This window comes from Arabidopsis lyrata (genome assembly GCF_000004255.2).
Source record: "Arabidopsis lyrata subsp. lyrata unplaced genomic scaffold ARALYscaffold_6, whole genome shotgun sequence".
NCBI classification, from domain to species: domain Eukaryota; kingdom Viridiplantae; phylum Streptophyta; class Magnoliopsida; order Brassicales; family Brassicaceae; genus Arabidopsis; species Arabidopsis lyrata.
In genome coordinates, this window is record NW_003302550.1 from 5,041,973 (window position 1) to 5,063,201 (window position 21,229).

Here is a 21,229-nt window from a genome sequence, read left to right on the forward strand (position 1 = left end):
TAGATTGTTACCCGCGGTGTACCGCGGGTTAATTATTTGATTTTTTTTGTCTTTTTATAAACTGATGAATTTGTTGTATATAATATTTTTTGTTGTACATTGCGAGTCACATGCGTTGTAACTAAAAATGAAAATTTTAAGTTGTATTTGTTTTGTTTTGTGTTTAAAATTGTATAATTGTATTTTGATTTGTTAATCCCAGGATTTCACCCGTGATATATTATCCAGTATTAATATCAATCCAAATCCGACCCGTCCCACCATATAATCATGTCCCGTAAAATTAAACATCATTTTGTTATTTCTTTTAATAACATTTTTATTTAAAAGACATATAATTCGAGTCAATTTAAAAGTTTGCTTTCAAATAGTTTCTATAATATATATATATATATATATATTATATATATATATATATATTATATATATTTTTTTCAAATTAGTGTGTGTTTTTAGACCAACTCGTAAAAATATTTTTAAAATGTATATTAAAATACTAAATAATTGTATTTCGATTTGTTAATTTTAAGATTTCACCGTGGTATATTGTCCCATTTTAGATAATTGTAGAAATTAAGAAAATATCTGAATGACTCAATTCCGGGTCAGAGTAAAAAAAAAATACGACCTGATTAAACGCGCAAATTTGTTTTTCAAAAATGTTAATATAGATTGTACACATATTTTTTTCTTCATCGATTGAGTAATATGTCCGTTTTAAAAAATTTGAATCATAGCATATGCAGAAAAAAATCGAATTTTTTTATTAAGTATATATATTTTATAATAGTTCAAAATAATATAAATATAAGATCATATAAAAGTGAAATGAGAATCATATATTTATGTTTTTAATTAGGTAGAGAGGTTTTAGGAAATTAGTTCAAATTTGTTATATTAGCATTAAATAATCATATTTGATTTCTATATCTATAAAAATTGTAGAGAATATGCCATAAATAAAGAGTTTATGTATAGTAATTAGTTGAGAAAATATATATTTTTTATATTTTATTGATTAATTTTCGTTTTCTAATTTTGTCAAAAATAAGGAAAGATCCGATTGAAGATTTCCGGGTCAAAATTAAACAAAATTTGACCCGATTAGGAACCCCAAAAAGTGTTGCAAAAATGTATAGTAGAAGTAACACTAAAGAAAGAGAGAAATCATGCTGATTTATTATTATTAACTTGACATCGAAATCTGAGAATTAAGAGATTATTGTAGCGATGCGGTGCTGATCAAAGAAACAAAACTCACAAGTCACATCATTGGACGACGCTTTCTTATTAATTAGGACTACGAAAAATGAGGTCTCTAAATATCTAAAATATTTGACAATACGTTTAACTACTATTATTTCCAACACATTGGACCGACCCTTACATTTTTTTTCTGACTCCAATATTTATAGATACTACAAATGCATTGAAAAAGCTTCTAAACAAACACACAACATTTTTGATTTTTGATTTTTGACCAAACAAAGACATATCCACAGTCTTATGGATTAATATGCCCGGTGCGCCTTAGAGTAACCCTCTTTCGCATAGAGAAGCTTTCATCGCTTTCAGTGATTCTTCCATATCATCACAAATCTTGTGAGGGTCCGGTATAACGGTGGGATCATACGCCAACGAAATTATCATTTTATCCGCATAACTCATTAAATGTATCAACATTGCCTATCAAACACAAAACACTAAATTTTTCACACCAGAAAAAAAAAGCTTATCATTTTACGGATAAAAGAATTAACTACGTACATGTGAGTGTCCGTAAGAACTTGGGGCGATGTAAGACACAGGATGGCCACGGAAACTGATTTCTTCCATGGGGCCAATGACGTTTGAAACACATGTCGTTGTGTTCCTCACCGGTCGATCAAATAATTCTGCTGCTGCCTATAATGACAAGAGAGTGTTGGTATATATATTGTCAACTTTTGCAAACAAATCTTAAAATTTATTTACCTTCGAGCCAAACACTTTTAGGACGATTTTGATGATAAAATACACTAGAGCCGCGTGATAAGAGTGCTTCTTTCGAGCCATCATGGATTTTGACATTTTTAAATAAACCAATGGATCGGTTTGTAAACCGATGGTGAATGGCAAAAAAATAAAGCTGAAGTAGTTTCCCCATCTGCATTTTGAATCCTTGACCATCATATCTGCCAAAGGCTTTATACCAAAAAAAAGAATTAAATATTTTTTTTTGTCGACAATTACTTAAGAGTTTAGATTTAAATTTGAGGTGTATGTCTCTAACCTTGAACCCGATGTCTGACCTTAGATTTACTGTACAAGCAACACGAAATCGTATTCCATCAGGAAGATTGTTTTGATACGATGTCAATGCTCCATCCTCCTCCTTCTTCTTGTCTTGTTTGTCAAGAAACAAAATGTAATGTGAAAACATTAGAAATAGATCTAACATGCAAAAAAAATTAATTGTATTAGAATTAACTGATGAGGGTCAGGATATTAATAGTATAGGTTGACTTTTAGTAGCTTTGATAAATAATACATGATAGATATTGAATTTAATGTTTACCATATTGTCGGTTCAAATAGTGAGAAAGAGAGGCTTGTGTAATTCCAAGTAGAACATCGTTGATAGTCTAGAAGCAAACACAAGAGAAAGCAAAGATCCATATTTAAAAAAAAAAAAAAACCTGAAGTTAGCTAGTTATGGACAGAAATGATATATAGCGTACCATGTTCATAGCGTTCTTGATAAGTTTAATGTCATCTAAAGAGATAATTCGGTGATAAAATCTCTTTGGATTGTTTCTGACATCCGCCCCGCCTTTTAGTGGCGTTTCTGTATCCTTCAAAAACAACACAGTCGCCAAAAGCAGCAACATATCTATAGTTGTATTCCAAAGCAGTCTCATTGTAGAACCAATGGTGAATATCGATCTCAAGAACCAGCCTTTGGTTTTAAGGCTATGCGACATCGTGGCTCGCCGTTTCATGGGAGGAATAGCATTTGAAAACATGTCTGGATCTGATGTTTTATGGGTACATGCGAGCATGAGAGAAATCAAGGACATTCCATCTCCCAACGAATGGTGAGATCTTATAAAACTAACTGCTTCAGCATCTGAGGTTTTGACGTTAAGGATGTGAATGTCCCACAAGGGTCTTGATCTATCAAGAGGAATCATCGTGAGACGTGACATATAATCATCGATGAAGCTTTGTCCACCTTCACCAATCTCTTCTGGGTCTATGTATGGCACAATTACATGATCTTCTACATTAACTTCGGTCTCGATCCATTTTGCACCATTATCAGACTGTGAAGTCAAGACAAATAGAAACCAAACACTACGTCAAATAACAAATAGGACATAAGTATAGTTCTCATGTATATAAAAACACGGTCATGTCAAACTATTTAGAGATTCCGTACAAATTTTATTAAACATATATAATAAAAACTAAATGGGCTGAAATTTATTTGATTAATTTTCAAAATCTTATTCTTTAGAAAGTAAATTTTAAATCGGGTATCGAAAACAACTACTATGTGTAAGAAGTAAGAACGTGTGTGTATAAATGTATAAGGGTACCAGTATGCTGGAGAAACGAGGATGCTTGGAGACATTTTGCTTCAAGGCATCAAGAACAACGTCGGGATTAATCTTTGTTTTGAAACCCATGATGGTCACGGCACATAAGTCTATGCCCGGCGATTGGAATACACGCGCCATCGGGCTAAGCGGCTCCTCCTCCCCATTCGTCATTCTCCCTTTCCCCTTTTTAGATGTCTTTTCTTCTCTCATGTTCCAATGTTATTTATAACGTACGTTAAGTTTGTAAGTGGTTCAACGAGAACAAAAGAATACAAGTGGGCATGGAAAAGTATTAGTATTTTTTGTCACAACAACAAAATTACATTTAATGTGATGTTGATATTTACGACCAGCTTCTATTAACAATGATAGAAAAAAAAAAGAAAAGTGTGGCGTCGGAAAGCAAAATACTATTGTCGTTCACTATGCAATTATATTTAGTTGTTTCAAACATTGGTTTGGAGTTTATGGGAGTAGGGCTTGAGTGGTTGACTGGTTGTGTAGGTTCACATTTGTCCACATGTTTTCATCTGGTCGAAGTTGAAGATAAATATCTATACTTAGTACTTACAACACCAATCATTAATCAAATTACGGATTGGAGTCGTAGAGAAGTTATATTTTTTTCCCCTATTTTCATTATGCATTGATTATATGTGTTATCTGGTTTAGTTTTTTCTTTTATTTTTCACCAACAAAATGTAATATATGAATTTGAATGTAGATACCGTGTAACGACGATACTAGCACAAACTACTGAACTACAAATCTTCTGTCTTTTATATGGTTAAGTTTTAATGGAAGCAATTCACACAAACTTTTTATCCAATCCCCGAATATTCATAATTGAAAAAAAAACTTAGCTTCCACATTACGCGTGCATTTTTAAATGAACATCATTTGTCGTTAATCACAACGCTGTAGGAATATTTAGAAATCAGAACCACTTTTGTCTCGTCTGCATATGAGAAAACAAAACAAAATAGAATCAAATCACATCTTCACACATATATATACACACAATACGATCGCTATCAATAATATAGGTGAGAAAAAGTAACTACCATTTATATATTGAAAGAATCTTATCACCTAAAAATGAGGCGTTTGTCTATAATAAAACACAAAACGTTTTGCAAAGAAAAAAAGAGAGGGATTGACCCAACCACTCAAAATGGTAGATTAACGATCCAGCTAGGTAATCTATAAAGTCTAGATTACTTTTTTTTATATCCTCCTAAAAGGCTAAAACCCAAAACTTCCAGCAAACCTCACACGAAGCGGTCGTTTGGTTGATCTGCCAACCAATTAAGTTTAAAATCATTTATGTCTTGGTTAGAAAAATTGAAATTCCACTAAAGAAAGTCATATCTCTCTTATGTCAAGGCTTCTAATTTGATTTTTTCTTTTCGAGTTTGGTTTGAAATTATGGTTTCATTTATTTCCGTATTTATTTTATAACTTGAATATTTTTATACTAAATATTTTTGGTCAAGAATTGAAATAAGCTTTTACTAATAATATGAACACAAAGTGAGGCCTAAACTTGTTCTATGCATTAGACGAAATTGAACTCAAGCGATAACATATTAACAACACTAGCACAAACTTAATGAGATTTTCTTCAATAATTAGGATCGACCTGATATTATTCAACTCCAATATTTGTATATAGTACAAAAGCAGTTAGAGCTTCTAAAAACATAACATTTAAAAATTAGACCAAACAAAATATATCTTAATCAGTCTCCCGATTATAAAGGGCCTTATAGTAACCCTCTTTCACAGAGAATAGTTTTCATCGCTTTCAGTGATTCTTCCATATCATCACAAATCTTGTGAGGATCTGGTATGACAGTAGGATCAACCGCCATCGAGATTATCATCTTCTCCGCATAACTTATGAAATGCACCAGCAATGCCTATCAAACACAAAAACATACATGTGTGGGAGATCTTTTTTCTTTGAAAAAGCTTATTATTCATTAATTAAGCAACAAAAATATTACGTACATGTGAGTGTCCGTAAGAGCTTGGAGCGATGTAAGCCATAGGATGGCCACGGAAACTGATTTCTTCCATGGGGCCAATGACGTTTGAAACGCATGTCGTTGTGTATCACCGGTCGATCAAATTAAATAATTCTGCTGCTGCCTACAATAACAAGAGAGTGTATTATATCTTGTCCAAAATTTTGCAAACAAATCTCAATTTATTTTACCTTGGCGCCAAACACTTTTAGAACGATTTTGATGATAAAATATACTAGAGTCGCGTGATAAGAGTGCTTCTTTCGAGCCATCATGGATTTTGACATTTTTAGATAAACCAATGGATCGGTTTGTAAACCGATGGTGAACGGCAAAAAATAAAGCTGAAGTAGTTTCCCCATTAGCATTTTGAATCCTTAACCATCATATCTGCCAAAGGCTTTATACAAGAAGTATGTATATACATATTGTTTGTTGACGGTAAAGAGTTTAGATTGAAATTTGAGGTTTATGTCTCTAACCTTGAAGCCGATGTCTGACCTTAGATTTACTGTACAAGCTACATGAAATCGTATTCCATCAGGAAGATTGTTCTGACACGATGTCAGTGATCCTCCATCCTCCTCCTTCTTGTCTTGTTTGTCAAGAAACAAGATAATCAGTTGAAAACATTATATATAGATCGAACATGTATATTCTTAGGGTTAGGATATTAACCAAGTTAATAGTTAATATCTTAATTCATACATCATATGTATATATATTGAATTGAATCATTACCATACTTTCGGTTCAAATACTGAGAAAGAGAGGCTTGTGTGATTCCAAATATAACATCGTTGATAGTCTAACGCAAGAAAAAGCAAATATCCATTAAAAGGAAATTGGAAAAGAGAAACCCTCAAGTTAGTCATTAACATAAATCATAACGTACCATGTTCATCGCGTTCTTTATAAGTTTAATATCATCCAAAGGCACAATTCGGTGATAAAATCTCTTTGGATTGCTCTTGACATTCAAGCCACCTTTTAGAGGTGTTTTTGTATCCTTCAAAAACAGTATAGTCGCCAAAAGCAGCAACACATCTACAATTGTATTCCAAAGCAATGTCATTGTAGAACCAATGGTGAATATCGACCTTAAGAACCAGCCTTTCTTTCTAAGGCTATGCAACACCGCGCCTTGCCGTTTCACGGGTGGAATAGCAGTAGAAGACGTGCTCGGATCTGATGTTTTTTGAGTACATCCGAGTAATAGGGAACATAAGGACATTCCATCTCCCAATGAATGGTGAGATCTTATAAAACTGACTGCTTCAGCATCTGAAGTTTTGACGTTAAGGATGTGAATGTCCCACAAGGGTCTTGATCTATCAAGAGGAATCATCGTGAGGCGTGACATATAATCATCGATAAAACTTTGTCCACCTTCGCCTTCTGGGTCTATGTATGGTACAATTACATGATCTTTTTTTTTTTTTTTGCTAAATTACAATTACATGATCTTCTACATTAACTTCGGTCTCGATCCATTTTGCACCATTATCCGACTGTAAAGTTAAGACAAATGGAAACCAAACACTATGTCAAGTCACAATTAGGATATAAGTACAGTTCTTATATCTATAAAAACATGACCATCTCAAACTAGCTAGAGACTCCATACAAATATTTATCAAACATATAAAAAGGTGACATTAATATGATTAATATTGAAAAATTTATTCTATAGGAAGTAAATTTTAAATCGGGTATTGAAAACAACTATGATATAAGACGTGTGTGTATAAATGTATAAGGGTACCAGTATGCTGGATAAACGAGGATGCTTGGAGACATTTTGCTTCAAGGCATCAAGAACAACGTCGGGATTAATCTTTGTTTTGAAACCCATGATGGTCACGGCACATAAGTCTATGCCCGGCGATTGGAATACACGCGCCATCGGGCTAAGCGGCTCCTCCTCCCCATTCGTCATTCTCCCTTTCCCCTTTTTAGATGTCTTTTCTTCTCTCATGTTCCAATGTTACATATAATTAAAGAATACAAGTGACCATGGAAAATATAATTTGTAGGGAAATTTTTTTGTTACAATTTAAGTGGTGTTATTAAAATTTTATTGTTTTTGGTATTAAAATTTTACAAAAGAAAACAATGTGGAATCAAATCACATTTCACATAAAATCATCTAATCTCTATCAATAATATGTGAGACAGTGAGAGAAAACAACTACCATTTATAAATGAATACCATTTAACGTTATGTACATATTGTAAGAATCTTATCACCTAAAAGAGAGGCGTTTCTCTAATAAAACACAAAATGTTTCAAAAGAAGAAAAATAATACTAATAAAAGAGGAATTGACCCAACCACACAAAATGGTTGATTAACGATCCAGCTAGGTAATCTTGAAAGTCTAGATTACTTTTATCTTCCTAAAAGGCTAAACCCCAAAACTTCCAGCAAACCCACGAAGCGGTCGTTTGGTTGATCTGCCAACCAATTAACGTTTTAGAATGAGATATGTTAAAATCTAAATTTTCTTCAATAATTAGAACCGACCTGATATTATTCTGACTCCAGTATTTTTATGTATTACAAAAGCATTTAAAGCTTCTAAAAACATACTAACATTTTAGACCAAACAAAAGGTATCTGCAGTCTCCAGATTGTAGTGGGACTTAGAGTAACCCTCTTTCCCAGAGAACACTTTTCATCGCTTTCAGTGATTCTTCCAAATCATCACACATCTTTTTCAATCAACTGTTCAAATGAATTATCATAAGTGATTCTTCCATACCTTCACTCTGTACCTGCATAAATAAATATATAATATAATTTTTACAAACATTCAAACATCATATATTTTTCATAAATGCAAAATCAAATTTAGAAGAATTTTTCCAGAAATCAATGAATTGAGACAATCTACAATCAAAAGGGTTAACAACAAGAGAGACCACACATTGTCTTTCTTCACGACCCCAAGAAACATAAACAGAAAAAAAAAAAAAAAAAACACTCTATATGTATGTCTCCTTCAATCATCCACTCTACGTTCCCTGTGACCTGTACAATGTTTCTTCACATGGAGAACAACGTAGAAGTCTATACCTCACGAACAAAACGAGTATACAATACAGAGACTCCTTCTTTTTCTCCATTACTTGCGTAAATTTCCGGCATCTCAAGTCTTTCAAGTTTATCGTGTGATGTGTATCTTCCTCCACGAATCTGACCATCTGATAATACTATCCATGCCTTACCAGCCTGAGTATTTGCAGGAGTACTCAACGTAGCTGCTGAGGAATTTGGTAAATGATACCTTCGAGATGATTACAGTTACAACGGGTATCTGTTTGATCGGTTTGGATCAAACCACCTCGGAGCTGATGGGTCTTTACGTGAACTCCAGCCTTCCCTCCAGTTTCTTCTACTGCTGTGGAAAGGATAATTATCAGTGTCTGCTCCAGATGTGCTGCTTCCGTCACGTCTCTTTTGCGAATTATGCATCTCTTCTTCAAGATCATACTGAGAACGCTGCAAAAGCACCATAACATGAAAACTAAATATAATATAGGAAACTCTAGGGGTGCGCAAATCCTTGAGAAGAAAAACAAATGTCATATTCATTGAAAACTTTTATCACCTTTCTTGGTCCATTGAAAAATATTTTCTCAAGAGAAAATAAAAACAGAACTGAAGATATCGGTTCAGATAATTTACCTTTGCAGGGTCTGAAAGCACAGCATACGCTTCCCCAATCATTTTAAATAATTTATCGGTATCTTTGCGCACTTCTTCTCCTATTTCCTTCCATAACCTCTCATCTTTAGTCTCGTTTCTTGTCAAAGACTGACCAGCCTTCAAATAGTGAAAACAAGAGAAAAACAATTTTATGAACTTATTATCGTCTGCAGCTCTTTGCTTTCTGCATGTAAATTGATTCTAGCTGAATCCACAAGCATGCAAAGTTGACAGTTTCTATTAAATACCTTGTCGGGATGATGTTTGAGTGCGGCCTTCCGATACGCCTTTCTGATATCTGAAGCCGAGCATGATGGTACAACACCCCTGCCAGAAAGTAAATCCCATTCTGATTAGCAAGCCTTGAGACAATAATCACATCCATGCCACAAGGTTCTTCCTCATAATCACCCAAGTTTCCATGAAAAATCCATTCACCCGCAAAAAGCAGGATGACAAAGGAACAATAGATATGTTCAGTCTAAACGTAGGTCTTTTCTAAAGGAAATAAGAATTTGGCATGCTTGTTGTGGAAAAAATGCAATTTTTCAATTCATAAAAGAACTAGAGAACATAACGCAGCCATTAGTGGAATAAAATTAACTTAGCAGGATAGTCTACTTACAAAACGAGGTACATATCCAATGAACTTTCTTTCCTTGATTTCTCTTCCAGTTCAGAAAGTCGTATACGAGCTTGTCTTATGTCATTGGCCATACTAGTGAATCTGTCAATAATTCCAGAGGTCTTCTCTTCCATTTGCTTGGTTAGAATATTAACATATCTCTCCGTGTCACTTGCTGCCTGCCCATAATCCCTAATCATCTCGAACAACGTGGCCCGTCTAGAAATAGCCTGAGAATAAAGAAAAGTTAAGAAAATTAAGTGACACAATATAGTACTTTTTCAGCCAATCAGACAGAAAAGAGGCCTTCAATCATAAGAGAATCGCGGCCAAATCTTTCTGTAAAGTATAAAACCACACATACATGGGAACAGGGGCAAAATGTTGTAGCTCATGCATTTGAAACGTAAACAGAAACATTGATATACATATGGACATTTAAGATAAGCTATTACCCAACGTTCAAAGTGCTATATCATAACGTTGAAACCTTTCAACTACATTCCGTGGAAAGCAGAGACAAAACAAAAGAAACCAAATAATGATATAGTTAGGATTGAAACCTTTGAGTAATTTTGGTCAAGAGCAATAGCAAGGCTGCAGTCTGCAATAGCGTCAGAATATTGACCAAGAGCCTTATATGCAGCAGCACGATTACAGAAACACACAGCTGTAAAAGGACGTGATTCCACGTTGCAAGCCAGGGCTGCTGTGTAATGTTCAACTGCTTCAGTGTGTCGTCCAGACTGAAAGGCTTCATTCCCTGCCGACTGTGATTTGGTAGGAATATCAAAACGGCACGAAAAATGAGTAGATAGCACAGCTAATGGTACTCCGTTTTTTTCCTATTTTTTAATTCCTTTAGAAGTAAAAGTAATTCACAGGTAGTTGGACTCTGAAAAGGAAATGTAGGTTCAGGGAAATAGATGTCGCAGAAGAAGGCAATACCTTAAGGCGCAACAACTCACGTATAGTAGCAGCCAATGGAATGGAGGATTCAAGAGTTTTGTTTCCGTCTCTGTATCAGAATGACAGACAAAGAGACCTGTCAGATTTCGCCTCATCTGACAATTAGAAACGTAAAAGTTGTAATCTAAATCACCTTTTTGTAGCAGATAGTAATTGTTCTTGCTTCTCTAGAGAAGCAATTGCCTCCTCAAGCTTTCCCATATGGAAATATGATTTAAGCATGACATGACACTGCCAAATTCTAAAGTTTGTGTCCTTGGGAGTGTCATGAGAATCTGGAAGAGAATTCTTTCCAGCCAAATCAACTGTCTGCTCACAAAGCTTTATTGCTGCTTCATACTTCTCAAGCTGTCATCAAATAAAATCAAATAAACAGGTTTCTGTTCCAGTAAGAAGTTTTTAATTTCCTACTCACAATTTTCAGGAGGTTTTAAATTAACACTTGCATACCATCAAGAGCGCCTCTCCCTTCATGGTGAGTAACTTTTCAGAGTATGAACTTATCAAAAGAGATTCTTCCAGTATTTCCAAAGCTTTTTCAGCATCAGTTGATGTTCTAAGTTGCAAACGACGGCCAGCTTCATGCATGCATTCGGAAACTCTCTGCAAGACACAGACATTATTGATTGGTCAAAAAGAAGAACGTGTGATTGTGATTGTCCATCTTCAGAATATGTAGAAAATATTAACTCATATTAATAAAAACAAAGAGAGAAATTCTGGAAATATATCAAATTCTGCACATCGCGACTGAAAAAATGGTCAATCTCTATCAAATAGCAAGCAATAACTAAAACAGCATACTGTTAAGTAATTTTATCGCCACACATCTCAAAGGAAAACATCAGCCATACAATTAGTACGGTTCAGTCTAAATCCTAAATCAACTAATAATAATATAAGATCCACTTCACAGAATAAGGCCATGGGAAAAATAACTGTGCAACATGTGTCCTGTTCTCATGTGCTACAATATCCATAATCTATAAGAGTTTACAAAGAACACTGTGTCTCTTTAAAAGAAGAGAGAACTCTACCTGTGCCTTTTGTAGACCTTCAGAAGCCTCTACAATAATTTTACGGTCCACACAGATTTCACTTCCTGATTGCAAGCATTTTTTGAAATACCTGGATGCATCTTCAATCTCCCCAAGTGAAAGGTAACAACTAGCAAGACAAAAAGGCAAAATCAGCCAATAAGACATCATATAATGGTAAGATATTATAACTTATTGCTAGCTGGGGAAGAGCAGGAATTAGCAAGGTATCGAAGACAACTCCAGCTTAGAGCATACATGAGAAAATATCACATACATTCATTTCCAGTTCAAGCTCTCGTATCAAGACTAAAATTCTCTAATAAGACTTTTTATCACGGCTCATTAGAAAATATAAGAAGTATTAAGGAAGGTCGATATTTACTTTCCAGCTCTGACTTGAACTTTAAGGAAGTTGGAGTCTATTGAAGAAGCCATCGTACAATCTGCTATTGCTTCTCTCATTCTTCCAAGGGCCATGCGTGTCGCAGCACGGTTGCTGTAGCAAAGCATCAATGCCCTGAGACAGTTTCTAGAAGTTTCGATTCTAGGCACTGAATCAATCCCTTGAGTGTAAGATTCCTCAGCTCTGGAAAGATCTCCAATTTTATAAGCATTGTTTCCTCTGGAGAAAAGGCATTAAAGAAAAGGTAAATTAAATATTAGGACAGAAACTAATGAAGCAACAATAACAACTAGACACTCAGAACACTACAGGAACAATAACGGTATGGAAATAGCTGACTTGTAAACAACCTTAATCGCCACTTTTCACATGCTTCTTGCGCTACATTAGACACATCTTTTTCGATTCGTGCTTTGTCCATCACAGAACTATTAATAGGCTTGTGTAGACGAGTAAGCGGATCCCTTTCACTGGGTTTTCCAGCGGGCAAGTGTGACTGCACACCAGTTAACGGAGAATGTTGTGAAGACTTTAATGGTAGTGTTGCATTTGGAATTAGGATATATGGATCCTGCCCAAGTTTAATCGGGTTTTTCTTCCTATTGATACGCTTTGAAGTTGATAGTTGCCCCTGCACTCCCGAAAATGATGAAGCAGAAAAGGTAAAGCTGGAGCTAGCAGCATCTGTATTAGAGAGGGAATGGTCATCATTTTCTTTCCTATCAGACCTATATCGTGAAGTAACCTCACTTTCTGAAGCTGTAGCAAAAGTTTCACTACTAGTTTCCATCTCTTCCGCTGCTGATTTAAAACTTTCAGTTTCAGCTCCAGATATAGAACCTTCAGCAAGGTCTTCATGATCGGCACATTTTCCAGTATTAAATTCTTTAGCTTGATAGTTATTAATTTCATCCCCCTCGTTAATTTCCATCCGCTCGGTTGCAGCAACTAGGTCTGCATCAAACAAATCATTTGGAGCAGTAGGTGGTATATCAGCAGAAAAGTCTCCACAATCTTCTGTGACCTCATATGGAGAAATATCCATTGGTGAATACGCCTCAGGAGCCTCATTGCTTCCATTTGGAGTAGCACTTTCTGCAAAAGCAAACTCACGTCCAATATTTAGCTGCACTTTCACAGGCTGCTTACCCCCTTTCCTTCTCGCTCTCGTGGCACCAACACTGTCCTTCTTCGCATTGAACCCCAATTTCTGGTCCAAACTAGAAAATGGGTTTACTTTCGAATTAGGGGTCTTGAATTCCATAAAACCTGTCCCCCGACTGTCTTGATTACTCACAAAATTAAACTCGGAAGTATTTACTGAAGAGGACACATCATGAACATTTCTAGCATTCAGATTTTGACTTGGCTCTGTACCTACAAAACTATAGTTCATCGGACATGAACTATTAAAATCATGGACTTTCTTCCCATTCACACTTCCCTGAACTGAATCTCCAGAAAGGTTCCCATCAGTAGTCATACTTGCAACACTTAACTTTCTACTCAAATCATCAGATAGTATCTTCTCCCCAACATAATCCATAGACACTTTGGATTTGACATTATTACTATGTCTCTGATCAGTCACCCTCTCTGAAATATTTAACTTCTCCATACTTTCCTGGATCACATGTCCTGTACTCCTCGAAGAAGAATCAATAGTCAGTTTATTACTTAACAAAGTTGGAAGTTCATCTTCCACATTTTTACTCGCTGCAAAAACTGAATTGCTTCCCTTCTTTACACCAAAACTAAAGCTAGAATTCAAATTCTTCATATCTTCAGGAAGCCTTGAAGCCTTTCCTTCACTCTCAATTTTCAACTTTTCCATCTCTTCCATAACTCTTTTCCCAATTTCTTCATCAGAGTGCAATTTCCCAACATCAGTTGATCCAAATACAAAACCCTCATTGCTGCTCCGTCCAAATCCGATCTCACTAGGAGTTGGATCACCAGCAAAAGACCCACGGAAGTGAAACGGGTTGAAACTCTGACCCGGTATAGAATCAGAAGTACCCGAGGGCTTCAAATTCTGAGACTTTACTTGCCTTCTCACCTTGGAGAATCTGGGCTTAGAGAGACCAGAAGATGACCGCGGAAACGGCGCTGAATTGAAACTCGCGTCGGGGTTATTGCTGCTGCTTCGACCCACACCAGAGAAGGCGGGATTCAAGTCGCCGAACTTGCTCATTGTTTTCTCTTTGGTTCAAAAAATTGAGGCAAAAGCGAAAATCCTCAAGGAGAGAAGTAAGAGAGGTCAGGTCGGCGACATGGGAGAAAGATAGAAAGTCGTCGAAATCGGAAATGGAAAGAGGATATTGAAGCAGATACGATAGAAAATCAACAAAGGGTATTGGCAAATGTTGAATCTTTTTTCAGGAGATGGATCGATAAAGGAGAAGAGAAGAGGACGAAGAAATCAAGAAATATTCAAATTAATGGCTGGATTCAAGGAGAAAAATGGGGTCATCGTCCATTGTTGTTGTTACGGAACACAAGAAAGCAATAAAATAAAAAATAAAAAAATGATTGCTTTGATGTCGCCGTCCTTAGTTCCATTTTCTTCATCTTCCAAAGACCTAAAACCAACATTTTTTTCTAATTCAACAAAAAGAACAATCCTTTTAATGCAAATCTCAACTTTATTTAACTTTACTTTTTTTACTCATCTTTTTTGGCATTGTTATTTGGGTTTTTTAGACACGGGACATCTGTTTCATCAAAATCTAGTTGCAAATGTTGCAATGTTTAGTTCCTTCCTCACATATTAATGATAATCTTATCATCACATATTTGTTGTTACTTGCATATGTATATGTGTTCTAAAATGCATCATGGGCAGTAGGATGCCATAAAATTCATGTCATGTCGTGGTTTAAGTGGATAAACAAATTTCGAGACAATCAATGAAGTTTTTCCTAAGTCAATGAGGTTTAGAAATGTTTTACTTTTTTTTTTTCTCTAATTAGATCTATTAAAACTTTTTTCATTTCAATGCCGACGAAAATGATGGTTAGCTACTTGATATGTATATCACATAACTATATAATATTGTGTTTATCCTCTAGTATTCTAATATTCCACAAACATTTTTTATCTGTACGCACCAATTATATGATTAGAAATTCTCAAAAAATGACTATTATTTGTTAACATAAACGTTAAGCCCAAATAGTTCAAGGCCTATATGAAACTAGAACTATGAAGATCGCTATGAACTTGAACACTAACTACTATGCTACTATACATGGAAGATATGGTTTATATATATATATATATATACAAAAGAATAACATTATCTAAAGCTATGACTTATATAGATGCACAGAAGGACTCGTAAATACTTAAATATATAAGATTCGGCTTTATATAAAGTTACAGAACCCTCTAATTCTTCTCGTTACATCAGAGACTCTTGTGGTTTGTTACCCACACAAACCGGAACAACCACATGAGCAACAACCGATACTAGAAGCAAAGAGATATCAGCAGAAAAAGAAAGTTCCAAAATAGATCGTCTTTTAAGTATGTCTTACGCATCCGTTTGTTAGTAGTATAGTATCACCTGAGGAAATTTGCGATCTTCATACGATATAATCATATCTCCTACGTTCTTTCTGTTCTCCATATATATATATATATAGATATATATATAACTTAGCTATACATATACATCATCCTACTTCCTTGTGTATGCTTGTTTACTTTGTCTGCAGTCTGCACACATACAAAACCAAGAACAAGACATGAACATCAGCTTTAAACACTATGAACTCATTCCCGGCTGCTTCAACATTGATAAGAAAGCTTACCTTTATTACACACACTTCGGTAGCCTCATCTTATCCATAAGAAAAAAACCTGCGTCCAGCATAAGAAATTTTGTTATCCATATATAACTCGAAAGAATAATGGGTACGAGTTTAGATAGTAGACTAACCCTTGGCATTTATGAGGTGAAATAGCCTACTGCATCAGATTATTGGTAGTGACTGGTGGTTCATTGTCATTTCCATTAGTAGAGGAGACTCCAACTTTTGCATTAGTTGCAGCAGAATCATCGGTTTTGTGATCATCGGTAGATGATGCAGAAGGGAACAGGTTACTGGGAAGAACAAGCTCAATAGTGCTTCCAGTATCGGGTTCAAGCAATTCACTCTTGTCAGTCCATTCTTTTGCACCTTTTGAGTAATTATTGTTAACACTCATTGGGTTGATTACAGGGTAAGGATGCAGCTCCGAGGTATCATCAACTACTGCCACAAAACAAAGTAACAACATTAACGAACAGTTGATCAGCAGAATATTAACCTTTTGACATTCAAAAATATCATTGTTCACTACACCAACCTTCTAAAGCATCTGCAACTGTAAGTTCAGATTGAAAATCAGGGCTTTGGTTGCTGGCAGACGAAAAATAACCAGGAGACCCCACAGAAAAGCTACGGTGATGATTCTGCATTACACTATTCTTGAACTCAGGAAGCTGCAAATTAATGAAACGTCTTCTTTCGAGTTCAATAGCCCTCAGGAGATCAGCCTGCTCCATTTTCCTTCTCATCATCTCACGTCTCTCATACAGCATCTTCGAACCTACTACATATAAACGAAATAAGTTACTTAACAAAAATTGGAGAAAGTAACACCAAAAAATAACTAAACTGGTCTTCCAAAATAAATAAATAAGGATACTAACCAAGGTGGAAATCAGACTGTTCTCTAGGATCAACCCCAGAAGGACTGGAGCACGGGGAGTAATTTCCCCGCTCAATCTGCTGTTGTAGCAGCTGCTGTTGCTTCCTATTATCATTTAATTTACAATGACAGAGTGAAACCCAAAGAAGTAAAACTTAAAATAAATTTGAAGAGAAGGAAAAAAACGAAAAACACCATACTTGTCCAAGACTTTGCCTTTTTCTTTGTAAGGTTTGACAAGCACCCGTGAGTCACAAATGAAATGGGGATTCCCTCTAGCTAGTACAACTTTCACTGTCTCAGGATGAGCAAATGAAACAAAGCCAAACATACGCTTCTGCTGGTATGGGATCCGCACATCTTGCACTGTTCCAAAAAGGCTTCATAGACAAAACAAATCAATAATGTTATTTTCTCACAACGCCACATCCATGAATTTTCAGACATCAATTAACCAATAAAACACCTGATTAATCAATACTACTTATTTGCTTATTCTTCCATATAAATCTACAAGAACTAGCACTTGTTTGACAGAGATGGTTTCATGGTTGTCCAGTAATACCTGAAATATGTAGCAACATCCTCATCCTTAAACGTGCTGTCAGCTGGGAATGTCAAGTAAATCTGTCTAGATACGGAGTTTGACTGATCACCTAATTGCATTGCCATTAGTTCCATCCTCTCAAGCCGACCTGGGCTGCTGCTCCAAAATCTTTCATCACCAAAAGGCAGTCCACCATCTCTGCATCGGGGGGAAAGCGTTAATACTTGAAGAAACTAACAAAATCACAACAGTAAAACCCGTCCAAGAAACAATGTAGCATCAACGGAACTAAAGCTAGAAAATTGCTGATAAAACAACCAAGAAAGCGCCATGCAACACAAAGAAGACAAAGCAAAAACGAATCAGACAATTTACAGAAATGACTGAGGACAATACATAAAAATCTCTAGGTACATTACGTCAAGCTATATCAGAACCAATTCAGACTATAATAAAACATACTATCTGGGATTAGTTCTATTTACCTTTGAGCGTGCTGCTGCAAGAGAAAGTCCATTCTTTTCTCGTATGGCAACAGGGGAGCCCTACCCAGGATCTGAGAAGCCAGCCTCTGCTGCTGGTAAGCCAATTTCAACCTCATCATCTCCTCGTGCTGCCTAACAAAGTTCTCCATTTTCCTAGGCGAGTCAGCGACAATGCCATTACAATCCATATTCTCCGGATATCCGCCATGGATAAACTTGCAGCTTTCTCCATTCTTGCACAAACCTCGACTAAAATACACACATGGTTTGCATCCAGAACCAAATCCATCATCTCCGGACCCAAAAGACGCATCTGCCGAGAAACTCCTCCTGTGAAGATGGGTTTCTCCATCGTCTACAGAGTAGTCCAAAGGAATCCTAGGATCCACAAGATCCTCGGTTTTTGAACAAGAATCGTCGAGAAACGAAAGGTAATCATTAAGCTGCTGATCATCCAGTAAATCAGCATTACCACCAGCGTCAGCACTACCAGAATCTGTAGCAGAAACTCCATTGCTTTGGTGAGAGCTAAAGGGTTTCGGGATCGGAGTGTGTTTAGGGGAAATGTGGGGGTTATTCCCATTAATAGGGTTCATAGAGTTGTTGAGTGACCAAGGAGAGGTAGAAGAAGGAGAAGATGGAGAGTTTCTACGGAAATCCATAAACCCATTAGAGTGAGAGCTTCCTCTACCGTTGATAGGTGGTCGACAGATAGGGTTCAACGGAGAAGGAGACGTCGGAGTAGAAGAAGGCGAGTTGTTGGAGAAAATCCCCAAGTGACTCTTCACTTTCGAAATAATCGACTGCAAAATCGATTCAGGTCCACGAGCCAGATGCATCAAGTCTCTATCACCAAAATCCTGTAAAAGCAAATACCCAATAATCTTCGGAGCATAATCTGGCTCCAGGCTTCGTATTTTCGTCAAAAGCAAAGCTGTCGCGTCACCGGAATCCATGGTTAAAGGTTACACCTTTCTTCTTCGCCAGTTGAAAAAAAAGAAAACTTTGATTTAGGGTTTCAAAAGATTAGAGATTTAGAAGAGAAAAATCTTCAAAGTAGATAAGAGAAGAGGGAAGAAGATCCTCTCCCTCCTCTTCGCTCGCTTCTGTTTGGATTTCTTTTTTTTTTTTTTGAATCTCACAGTCTCTCTCTCACTTACTCACTCCTATCTTTATCGCTCCAGTTGGTGCTCTCTCCTTACTGGTAAAGACCACTTGGGGAAATGTTCTTCTTTTATTATTTTTATTCAACTTTCTAGGAAACTGTAATTCCCCATATTTTTTTTTTTTTTTATTAACTACGGAAAATTTTGATGCTCTTGCTTAATTTATACAGACTCTGTTTAGTAATATATGGATTGTTTTTCTTATATGAAGATTGAAGAAGATTATTAGGTTTGACGAGTTATAATGGATCTGCTATTAAAGATTCAATTGTAGGTTGGATTTTTATTTTGAGGTCTTCTAGATCAAATCAATTAAAGTGTGATTAACAAATAATTTGCTGTCGATATTATTAGACACCTCAGTATACAGTGTATACTCTATTCTCATTTTGTCCTATATGGGAAGCCACATATTTTATCACTTAATTTGATATGAAAAAAGGAATTTAAATTTGAATTTACATTTATTAAGATTGCAAAAGATTTTTTTGGTACTTGTATTCCTTATTTCGTTATTTAATTTAGTAATTTAATAGTAGCTTTTTTTTTTTTTTTTCTCACTTGTAATAGTAGCTTAGAAGGAAAATTGTGTTGCCTTTTTCAATGATGGAGAATATATTTGTTTTTAAGGGAAAAAGTGTAAAACTTTTAAGAAATAAATATTTTTTAGATTATTATATGATAAAAAATCTACAGGTACTGTTAAATCAGTGTCAGAGAGATAGAGAGAGCGCGTGTGGATGCCAACTTTTTAGACGGCCTTTTTACAGGCGGTGTCTTTCACGCTCGCGCGTGAGGTTAAATCTCTTTTTTTTTCTCTGTTTTAAGGAATCTTACGAGCACCGATTTTTTCACTGCTCCTCTAACGTTAGATTTTTATTTTTTGTATGCATATGATTAATCGATAGTATGAAATAATTGAACGGTCGTGATTATCGGAACAAGGAAATAATTTTGGGTGCGTTTTGTCTCCGATGATCATGTGTGTGTGTCGTTTTGGGATCAACCGGTTTATTTTTGTTATAGGTTTTTTCCCGCGGGACCTTTTTAATGAAAAATTTGGCAATAAGTCAAATAACAATGACAACTAATGTGTCGGAGAATTTTCAACCTCGTTGTAATTTTTTTTTTTTTTTTTTTTTTTTTAAATAAAAGGCTTTTCATTAAATTGGGCTTCCCAATTGGGCTTGGCTTTGAAACTACAACAAGTATACATCAGTTACAAAATGCAAATCGGAGACCCTAATCGGAATTGGAAAAGAAGCTCGTGACCTAGTGGTTACCGGGAAACAGAGAATCCGACGCAGTAACACCGACAGAAGCAAGATCCACAGCTTTGCGGCGGAATCGACGGATCTAGAGACGATGACGGAAGCTTCTGAATCCCGGCAGCGCTCCTTTTCCGACGACCCACCAGACCCGCCACAAATCTTCCGGTAAGGTCAACTCTCCGACAACCAGGCCCGCCGTTGACAGCTCCCCTACCTAGCAAGCTGACAAGCACAGCCATAACCCCTCCTTCCCAATCCCGACATAATCCCGATTCACAGAGCAAGATCCCATCAATCCGGCCAGTAGGAAGCAAAACGCAGCGGTAGCAAACACCGGAGGCTCAATCCAGCAGAGATCACCGTTCTCCACGCCAGCCATCTAGGTCCCGAAAGATCCACAGTTAACCTCCACAACAAATCGGCAAAAACCCTCCGTCTCCCCCACGACGTCCGCAGTTGCCGCAGCGGCCGGTGCGACGACTGAGCAACGAGGATGAACCGCTACCCATACCGGCGTCCTCAACCAGGCAGGATCTGCAACAGCTCACCTCTACCGCCACATCGAAGCCACAACAACATCGAACGAGAGAACTCCACACCACATCCGACGGAGATGGAATCTTACTCACCCCTGATGCACTTGAGGCAGATCTAAGACCGGCGGTGAAGAGCTTAGTAACCAAAGAACTTTGAAGATCTA

At 36.3% G+C, this 21,229-nt stretch overlaps 4 protein-coding genes across 7 annotated transcripts; all 4 read right to left on the reverse strand.

The window, feature by feature from the left end:
- Positions 1–1,264: 1,264 nt before the first annotated feature.
- On the reverse strand, positions 1,265–3,887 carry LOC9309638 (O-acyltransferase WSD1). Its single transcript, XM_021023413.1, has 7 exons — positions 3,582–3,887; positions 2,721–3,305; positions 2,558–2,624; positions 2,273–2,385; positions 1,975–2,184; positions 1,768–1,905; positions 1,265–1,686 (listed from the first exon to the last, which is right to left on the reverse strand). The coding sequence occupies exons 1-7, from the start codon at positions 3,792–3,794 to the stop codon at positions 1,531–1,533; spliced, it is 1,482 nt and encodes a 493-aa protein (XP_020879072.1). The 5' UTR covers positions 3,795–3,887; the 3' UTR covers positions 1,265–1,530.
- Positions 3,888–6,488: 2,601 nt separating this feature from the next.
- LOC110227887 (O-acyltransferase WSD1-like) lies at positions 6,489–7,553 on the reverse strand. The gene is made up of 2 exons (XM_021023828.1): positions 7,380–7,553; positions 6,489–7,061 (listed from the first exon to the last, which is right to left on the reverse strand). Exons 1-2 carry the CDS (start codon positions 7,551–7,553, stop codon positions 6,489–6,491), a joined length of 747 nt encoding a protein of 248 aa, XP_020879487.1.
- Positions 7,554–8,426: 873 nt separating this feature from the next.
- LOC9309640 lies at positions 8,427–15,143 on the reverse strand. The gene is made up of 11 exons (XM_021023722.1): positions 12,713–15,143; positions 12,342–12,581; positions 11,957–12,086; positions 11,370–11,522; positions 11,053–11,267; positions 10,899–10,968; positions 10,514–10,720; positions 9,951–10,180; positions 9,574–9,652; positions 9,305–9,442; positions 8,427–9,118 (listed from the first exon to the last, which is right to left on the reverse strand). Exons 1-11 carry the CDS (start codon positions 14,554–14,556, stop codon positions 8,921–8,923), a joined length of 3,504 nt encoding a protein of 1,167 aa, XP_020879381.1. The 5' UTR covers positions 14,557–15,143; the 3' UTR covers positions 8,427–8,920.
- Positions 15,144–15,696: 553 nt separating this feature from the next.
- Positions 15,697–19,306, reverse strand: LOC9309641 (zinc finger CCCH domain-containing protein 55). Of its 4 annotated transcripts, none has more exons than XM_021023725.1 (8): positions 18,093–19,306; positions 17,626–17,805; positions 17,261–17,440; positions 17,062–17,165; positions 16,716–16,961; positions 16,306–16,618; positions 16,178–16,226; positions 15,697–16,082 (listed from the first exon to the last, which is right to left on the reverse strand). In XM_021023725.1, exons 1-6 carry the CDS (start codon positions 19,046–19,048, stop codon positions 16,332–16,334), a joined length of 1,953 nt encoding a protein of 650 aa, XP_020879384.1. In that variant the 5' UTR covers positions 19,049–19,306; the 3' UTR covers positions 15,697–16,082; positions 16,178–16,226; positions 16,306–16,331. The 4 variants fall into 4 exon arrangements, with proteins under 4 accessions (XP_020879384.1, XP_020879382.1, XP_020879383.1 ...); XM_021023723.1 differs by having other exon boundaries at positions 16,178–16,206; positions 16,306–16,621; XM_021023724.1 differs by having other exon boundaries at positions 16,306–16,621; positions 16,716–16,958; positions 18,093–19,305.
- Positions 19,307–21,229: the final 1,923 nt, after the last annotated feature.